General features: G+C 36.9%; 5 protein-coding genes across 5 annotated transcripts; 3 read left to right on the top strand and 2 right to left on the bottom strand.

Annotated features, from left to right (window-relative positions):
* Positions 1–959: 959 nt before the first annotated feature.
* C9374_010842 (uncharacterized protein) lies at positions 960–1,799 on the bottom strand (the record flags this gene model as incomplete). Its single annotated transcript, XM_044686431.1, has 1 exon — positions 960–1,799. The coding sequence occupies one exon, from the start codon at positions 1,797–1,799 to the stop codon at positions 960–962; it is 840 nt and encodes a 279-aa protein (XP_044543446.1).
* Positions 1,800–2,096: 297 nt separating this feature from the next.
* C9374_010841 (uncharacterized protein) lies at positions 2,097–3,493 on the bottom strand (the record flags this gene model as incomplete). Its single annotated transcript, XM_044686430.1, has 2 exons — positions 2,097–2,694; positions 2,748–3,493. The coding sequence occupies 2 exons, from the start codon at positions 3,491–3,493 to the stop codon at positions 2,097–2,099; spliced, it is 1,344 nt and encodes a 447-aa protein (XP_044543445.1).
* Positions 3,494–3,681: 188 nt separating this feature from the next.
* C9374_010840 (uncharacterized protein) lies at positions 3,682–4,422 on the top strand (the record flags this gene model as incomplete). The annotated part of the gene is made up of 1 exon (XM_044686429.1): positions 3,682–4,422. The coding sequence occupies one exon, from the start codon at positions 3,682–3,684 to the stop codon at positions 4,420–4,422; it is 741 nt and encodes a 246-aa protein (XP_044543444.1).
* Positions 4,423–4,797: 375 nt separating this feature from the next.
* Positions 4,798–5,543, top strand: C9374_010839 (uncharacterized protein; the record flags this gene model as incomplete). The annotated part of the gene is made up of 2 exons (XM_044686427.1): positions 4,798–5,098; positions 5,230–5,543. The coding sequence occupies 2 exons, from the start codon at positions 4,798–4,800 to the stop codon at positions 5,541–5,543; spliced, it is 615 nt and encodes a 204-aa protein (XP_044543443.1).
* Positions 5,544–5,649: 106 nt separating this feature from the next.
* Positions 5,650–8,364, top strand: C9374_010838 (uncharacterized protein; the record flags this gene model as incomplete). Its single annotated transcript, XM_044686426.1, has 3 exons — positions 5,650–5,823; positions 5,871–6,148; positions 6,204–8,364. The coding sequence occupies 3 exons, from the start codon at positions 5,650–5,652 to the stop codon at positions 8,362–8,364; spliced, it is 2,613 nt and encodes an 870-aa protein (XP_044543442.1).
* Positions 8,365–8,432: the final 68 nt, after the last annotated feature.

The raw sequence follows: 8,432 nt of genomic DNA, 5'->3' as shown, positions 1-8,432 counted from the left end.
TCATCATTGTATTGAATGAAGGAGAGAAGAGTTGAGTTGATCCATCTACGGGCTGGAATTGAATCCAAACCGGCAATCACGATTCCGAATTGTCTGTAAAAGTCCTTGTCCTTCTCTTGAATGGCACAAATGTGTGGTGTTACTTTTACACCAGCCACACGCTCATTCACAAACTTGGCAGCAACTTCAGCCTTCATCTTTCCTACATCACCATCACGGAACAAAAATTGTCTGTTCAAATTGCTAGTACTGATCGTGTCCATATCAATGATATCAATTGAACGGAATCCACTCATTGCCAAGTTTTTGACGAGATCGCATCCAAGACCACCAGCTCCAATAATCAAAACTTTACAGGTATCTTGTAAAAATTGTTTGGTTTCTTCTCCTGCTTGGAAATCCTCTGGAGCAAATGGACCTGATCGTTTGAGAATGTAATCGAGATCTTTCCATCTTTCTGCTTCAATTTCGGGAGAGAAAGGGGCAGTGATGCTTGGAGTTGATTCAGATGCCATTTTTTTTGTTTTGCTGGTGTCTTTCAAATGAACTCCCTTTATTTTATTTTTAGGTGTGTGATGATAATTTTCTCTACGCAGTTCTCGATCTTGCACAATTCAAATATTTACTCTGAACTAGTTCTTTTCAAATTACACATGGTGGTTTCAGCAGGGCGAGAGGCAACCAACAAACTCGTTGGCAAACTTTGGCTCGAGTTAAACCACTGTGTTTCCTTCTAAATTTCTTACCAATATGTACAATTCAATTTAGCAGCATATCTGAAAACCAGTTACTGTTTAACAAATTATCACTGGTTTTTCCTTACAACGATTACCTGAATTCATGCTTGGACATGTTCCCACTTTGACGTACACAGCTCGATGTATCTTGTTAAAAACTCAAAGCGTTTTTAATTTAATTAAAACAAAGATAATTAATTGACTATTAACATTGGAAATGTCTCACTTGCTTTGCAGCTTCTCGAAAGCGGATAGTAGATCAAGTAAACAGCGTGACTGTGAGACAAAATCCTTTCCTTCAGCATTGTAAATAAATAAATTTTTCCAATAGCTCGATGCTGACACAATCTTAGCTTGTTTGTAGAACCTTTTGAGATTGTGAAATAGACCAGTGATTTTGTTCTGATTTAAAGGAAAGGTGATGGCTGTGCTATTGAAAGCTTCAATATCGCCTTCCTTGGAAAGGAGGTTATCCCTATAAAATTGATCGAGTAATTCACACAGTTGAAGATAGGCGGTCTTCATCTTTGTGTAGGGAACTAGAAACAGTGGGTTCAATTCTTGAATGACAAATTCTTCAGAGATATCTTGCGCATATAAACTTTGAACAATGACCTTCAATAATCTGGATTCGTTATATTTGGACTGAGTAAGCTCGTCAGGAGGATCTTGGAAAATTTCTGGATTAAGAAGATTGAGCATGTAGTTGGCGTTGCATATCCTTAGGTTGGGTATATTGGCATGAATAGAAGACAGAATGGAAAAGCTTTGGTACTCTTCTGAATAGTTAATTAACTCTAATCCTTCAAAATCAGATGGAGAATATCTAGAAAAGTTATTAATTAGATCGGTTAAATCAGAGACGCTAGTCGTGTCAATAATCGACAGTTGTTCTACCTGGTCTTGCCATCCATATTTTTCTCCATACTTTCTCCAGTCATAACATTCACGCAATGTTGTTAAATCTCTACACCCTCGAAAAATAAGCCGATTTGTTTTCTTTTGAAGAATGAAGTAAAATGTCATATGAGAGTCTTCCACGCTTGGAAGTTGTTTCAACATCCCCAATAATTGCTTTTTTTCGTCGTTTTCTCTAGGTTGTGCAACCCAATAAATCCATTCTTCTTTCTCTGTATCGAGAGTGAAATGCCATTGATTTTCGAAATAAAACAATTCGCATGTAATTCCCCTAGGTTTCACATAGATGGAGAATTTGCAGAGATTTTTGGTGAAATCAATATTTGCATGACGGTTGGAAAGGTTTTCATATTCTTCTAAATAACGTCTTGGAATGCTTACAGGAACTGCGAACTCGAATCCTTGGTACAACCAACTCACGATTTTCTTCTCCAGAGCTGTTTAATATTCAACTTGTATGCATTGTTCATGACCTCCATCTTTGTTAGTAATTCCAACAATGGTTCCATTACACTCTAAATAGGATGACACTTCATAAAATACCGAAGCGAGTTCCAAGTTGATGTACTTCCAGTCCATGTTCAGCTTGAATAGTTTAGCCTTATTAGGATTGTCATGCCAATCAATTGGCGTTACATTGATGGCAAAGAGTCGCATTAGAGAGAAAGGACCGTGGCAATATTGAAATGAATAATTCTTATCGAAAGTATGGCGAAGAATCACGTTATTGTTGGTGTCAATAAACGTTCCATTCACTTTAAAGCAAGCCAAGTAGCGATTTAAAAATTCAACAATAGTTAATGATCCAGGTTTTGGGCTAATTTTTTTCATATTCTCCAAAGCATCTTTAACAACATTTTTCAAATCATCCTTGAATTCTATATTCCACTTGTTGTAATGCTGCTCTGCATGGATTTTGTATTCTTCCCAGGTTTTGTAATGGTCAGTGTTAAAAACAATATCATCATACACTTTGTTTGTCTCTTTGTAATCATAAATACACCCTCCAAAAACTATTTGATATGCAAATTTGCAGTACCTAAATGACAAAGGAATTTTGAGTTTGAAAAGATTGTATGGATAAATACCAACCTTATACCATGAGCTAAATTCTTTTTCACCTTTTTTAAGGCGCTCTTTCTTCCATGATCCGTTGTGAAAATTCCATTTTTCAAGCCGTTCCAAAATCGAGATGATTTGTTGAAACAATACTTCAATTCGTGCAAGAAAGAATTTTTTGCTCTCGCAATCCTCAGAAACCATTGATTCCAGTGTTGTCTCCATAGTTTCATTCTCGCACATTCATACAGAACATAATCGGCGTTTGGTTGTTGGGCGCTCAACATGAATATTGGAAGTTCTGAATAGACATATTCCACAAAGAAATATGTACTCATCAAATGCACTTCAATTTCAAACTTCTCCACAACATTGACACCACTGCTTTTGTTTTTCACCTCACATTCAATTGATGAGTGTAGCATGTATTGCATGTTACTTGAATAGCCTCCTTCTTTAGCCATCTCTGAATGCAACTCGTCAACTATTAGTAGCATGTCAAAATCAGAATCATTGACATTTGTTTTCGAAACCCTAGAGCCAAACATATAAATTCCTCTCACATTTTCATCAGAATAATAAATTTTCTCTGCCGTACTTTGATGATTGATATTCGTTATTTCTTTTCGGATATGAAGCAAGAGTTCATCCTTTGAGAAAGGAAATAATCCATAACGATATTCAAATACAGGCTCTCTCCAATGAATACTCGGTGAGCTAGAATTTTCATCGTATTTGAAATTATTAATGATCACCTCGTGATGAACTTGAGACATCATGGTTGTTTCATTTTTTATTTGCAAACTCTTACTTTCCAAATTCTGGTATCATGAACTAACGAATCCTTCTGTTACAATTCTTCAACTCCTGAAATCCGAATCCTCACCTCAACCCCTCGGGTTACAAAATCTCAAACAAGATGCTTAGTATTCTTATTTCATAACTCAAAAAAATCCACAACAACACAATGTTACTTTCCATGATCTCGCCAACCACTCTGCTTTGTCTTGTCCTTACATCTTACCTTGTGGTGCATGTTTCGAGCTCGATGATATTAAGAGGTGTTGCTTCTTCTCAGATCGTCTCTAAACCCATGTCCACCACCAAACAAAACAACAACGGTTATTGCTGTCTTCCATCTCATGGTTCTTTTAGTTCAATTCGAGTTGCATCGTACAATCAAAAACCATTCAGTGTGTCCAAAGAGATCCTTTACTTTGAATTTAGCACTCGTAGTCAACCACGCTTGAGAAAAGATGTTTATGTGAACGATGGAATGACCTTAGACTCTTCAACCATCGAATTCATTGATCAAAATGTACTTTATTCGTACTACTGGAAAGCCAATCGAACGGATTGCATATGTCGTTCCTTATACAATGGAGGTTTGGAACAATGTTTTGGAGGAAATAACAACGATTGGAACGTCCAGCTCTTGAATGTCTTTGGAATGAATGTGACTCGTTTATATCTTACCAATCCCAATACTGGAGAGAATCATGACAATTGGTTCATCTCGAATAGTGAAAAGATGGGAAAGAATGAATGCTTTCCGTTTCGTTCGCTAATCTTTGCAGATGGGCCAATAAGTGCTGGCGGTTATTATGTGGATGAGAGTAATTTCTATAATTTTGAGACGAGTAAGGTCGATCCATCATTATTTGATTTACCCAACAAATGTATTCATGTCAATTGTAAACCATTTTAAAGGATCCTATCAAGTTCCTTCCTTCACATCAATGATGATGGATTTCCTTTTGAATTCTGATTTCACATTTTGATCAACCTCATTAAAAAGCAGTTCACAAACTTTGCAGTGTTGATGAAATGTTAAAAGTGCCTGATCTGGGTCGACATCAAAGAGAGCATATTTCATTAGACCTGATCGTTGCATCATACTCATTCCAATTGGTGATTCAAAATTCCTTCTGAAAATGGTGGAGCTCCTCGATTTTGATAAATGTCAACTGCCTTCAAATCGATTTCATCTCGAGTGCACGCTTTCAAAAAAAACAAGCAACAATCACCTCTCTGAGACATGTCATCTTTTCGGATCTTCTCTTGCGGTGTTGCTTTCGTGGTCATGCTGGCATTATCTCACATGATTGGATTTTCCAATGCATTTTCCCTTTCGATGGTTCGTTCCATCTCTCAATCCACCACCGTGACACCTCTCTCGAAAGGAGGACAGACAGTCATTGCTTTTGTATCTGGAGGAAACTCAAACATGTATTCGATGGATGTTGATTCCGATCGACTATTGACCGTGTCCATTGGTATGAATGACAACGTAACGGTTGTTTTCAAAAGACTTTCTCAACCTTCACTCACGAATTACGACTATATAGTGTCCAATTATTCGCGAACTGTGGGAGTGAAATTAGGTAAGTCTGTCTTGAATCGTTTCATTTCTCTTGGCAACATTCAAATCATCCCAAATCTAATCATGCATGCTACACTTATGTTCTTTGGATTCTTATTAATTGAACGGATTTGTTGTTGCCAATGAAAATAGCCACCACCTATTACATTGGAGTATTCGGAAAAGGATCATCTTCACAAAATAACAAATTTACACTGAGTGTTTCGAGTGTAAGCGGAGCTGTGATTCAAGCCTTCGCTGATTGGATCATTGGAGTCATTGTTGGCTCTGTAATAGCTGCCATTGTCATTCTGATATGCTCGATTGTGGCTGTGGTGGTTCCAATATTGGCATGTTGTGGTGTCATCAGTTGTACCGTTTGCTTTGGGGTGCGAGAGGCACATAAAACCAATCAAATGCATCCACACCAACAATTGCAAAGTTCACAAAGCTCTCCTTACATGTAATACCTCCAAACTTGTATTCATGCATTGATACTAGTATGGTTCTTGTAATGATGATCGACGAGTACCAATAACGATCCAACCACAATAAAGAAATTAAGGCAAAAAAATGAGCTTCCTTAAGAGCAAGCTCTCGTCTCAAACAACCAACGTTCCAACAGCGGCAAATCAAAATGAAGACTCATTATCGGCACAAAAGATTAAAGATCTGGAGCAAAAGCTGGCTAAAAAGCAAAAGGATCTGTCTGTGGTGATTGAAGAGGTGATGTTTGCTGAGAAAGAGGTAGGTCGATGATTTCGTGTTACGAGTATTTAGGATCATCAAAAAAGATTGCATCTCTTAAAGCCTTATCGGAAAAGAAGGATAAAGAGATTGAAAAACTGAAACACACGCTGATTAAAATTGGAAAAAATCAGCAGCAAGAAGCCTCACCACCAGCAGAAGATAAATCGGAAGCGTTGAAAGAAATTAAAATCTTGAGTGAAAGAAATAAAAATCTGGAGGAACAGATCAACCTATTGGAAGAGGAAAATGAAAACATTAGAAATCAAGTTCTTACAATTACCCACGCGCTAGATGTTTCGGAGGAAGAGTTGAACAAGCAAAGGTATGAAATAGCGATGATAAATTAATTGTTAATTATGAATTTTTTAAACGAACAGGAATTTCGTGCGTGATCAAGAAAGCGCGGTGAAGATGAAGGATTCAACAATAGAGTCTCTACAACAGGCACTAACCGACCTAGAAAAAGAAGCGAAGAGATTAGAAGAAAAGAAAGAGAAATACCGAAAGGAATGCGAAAATGCCAACATCCAACACCAAGAATTATTGGAACAGGTCGCAAGCTGGAGGCATAAGTATGAAGATGCGTCATCACGTGTTGAGTCGCTCGAAAAAGAAAAAGCAAACAATAATTCTATATCTTCTACAAAAGAAATGTTGAATATGGAAAACAAGGAGTTGCGTGAAATGTATTCAAGGTCCTTGTTAGAACTTGAAGAAATGAACCAAGCTTTCAATGAAGTGAAGAGACAATTGATAGAAAAGCAAGAAAAGATGAAGGAACTAGACATTGAAAAATCGCAGCTAGAAGAAGAAAATCACAATCTTACAGCTGAAATATCAGCGCTTTACGCTCAAGACTTTGAAAGAAAGCAAAAAGAAAATGCCAATAATTTACTTGAGAATCAATCTAACCTTAATGAATTGCTTTCAAATTCTGAAAAAACAGTAATGACCATGGACAAAACCGTCTCTATCATTCAGAAACATTTAAACGATTCAAAAACTGGAAACGATGATGACTATGCTGTTCTTGTATCATCTCAGCAAGAACAAATTGAAAGTCTCTTATTAGAAATTTCCAATTTGAAAAAACAGCTTAAAGAGACGCTAAAAAACGGGGCTGAAGCTTCCAAGTTAGAAATGGAAGAGAGCGCTACAGTGAAACAATTGAAGGAGGATATAGAAAATAAGGATCAAACAATTAGGACTATGGAGGACAATATTAACAGACTGAATCAAGAAATTACCAGTCTTAAAAATGTAAATAATGAAAAGTCTGAGATAGAAAAGTTGAAACAAGAGTATGCAGACCTAGAGAAAGAAAAGAACCATTTTCACTCTCAATCAGAAATGTACCAGTACGAGCTTTCCTCTCTTACTACTGATTATAACCAATTACTGGAGAGAAGCGAAGAGCTAGCCCAGTTGCTAGAAAAAGATTTATCTGAAAAGGTTGTTGTAGCAGTACAGACAGATACTCCTCCTGAAATCAATGATGATTCTAACGAAATTGAGAGGCTAGAAAAGGAAAATGATGAATTAAGAGAGATGGCAAATCATTTCCAGAACCAAGCAGACGAACTGATCGAAAAGCTGAAAACAAAGTACGAACAAGAAGAAACAGAGCGAATTGAAAAAGTGAAACATGCCAAAATCGAAAATGAACTTAAAGAAAAGATTAATAATTATGAGCAGGAAATGACAATTTTAAAGGAAGAGAACGAGTTATTACGAAACCGTGTCTTTGAGTCGATTGATAACGATAACACCAGACTCAAGATTGAAAAACAACAAAAGCTGATTGACGCATTGGAAAAAAGCCTGGAATCTGCAAAAAAGTCTCTTAGAGAAGGAGCAGAAATCTTTAAAAAAGAGTTGCAAGACGCAATTTCCAAAGAACGAAACGATCACATGGCAGTCATAGAAGAAATGAAAAAAGAAATAGAAACCCTTTTGGCAGAAAGAGAGGAGCTGAGACAAGGGCACCCCCAAAACCCAGATGATGCAATTAAGCAAGCTACAGCAAGAATAGCCTTTCATAACGAAGTAGTTAGGGACATGCAACAAGATCTTGTCAGCACAAGAACAGCCCTTTCAGAGATCAATCAGGGTGTGGAAAAAGTTATGGGACTGTTGAAACAATCAGATCTTGATACAAGCCAAGAAGTTTTGAAACATTTACATGACATTGCTCTCGCGATGGATGCAAAATCTAAACTACTAGATACTCGAATTCAACTCAATATTTCGGTGGAATTCAATAGAAAACTACAAGCATCACTTGAAGAAAAGGAAAGTCTTCTTCATCAAGCAGTAGAATATGTGAATAACTTACAAAAAGAGTATAATCAATGCAAAGAGACCCTCAAGAAACTGATCGAGGAACGCAGCAGCCCAAACACCAAGCCATCAAATACTTCGATGACGTCCATCTCTACTAGTAGAGCACCTACAATGCAGAGCAGAGCCAAATCGACAGAAAAGGCCCATCCAACAAACAGAACAAACAGAGGATATGCAAATTCATTCCACAAATAATTAATGACATGAAGCTTTTCGATTTAAAATTTACATTTTACAAATTTAATAACTCATTTCATCAAAAT

This window comes from Naegleria lovaniensis (assembly GCF_003324165.1).
Source record: "Naegleria lovaniensis strain ATCC 30569 chromosome Unknown tig046, whole genome shotgun sequence".
NCBI lineage: Eukaryota > Heterolobosea > Eutetramitea > Acrasida > Naegleriidae > Naegleria > Naegleria lovaniensis.
The sequence above is the reverse complement of the archived record's forward strand: the minus strand, read 5'-3'. Positions and strand labels throughout refer to the sequence as shown.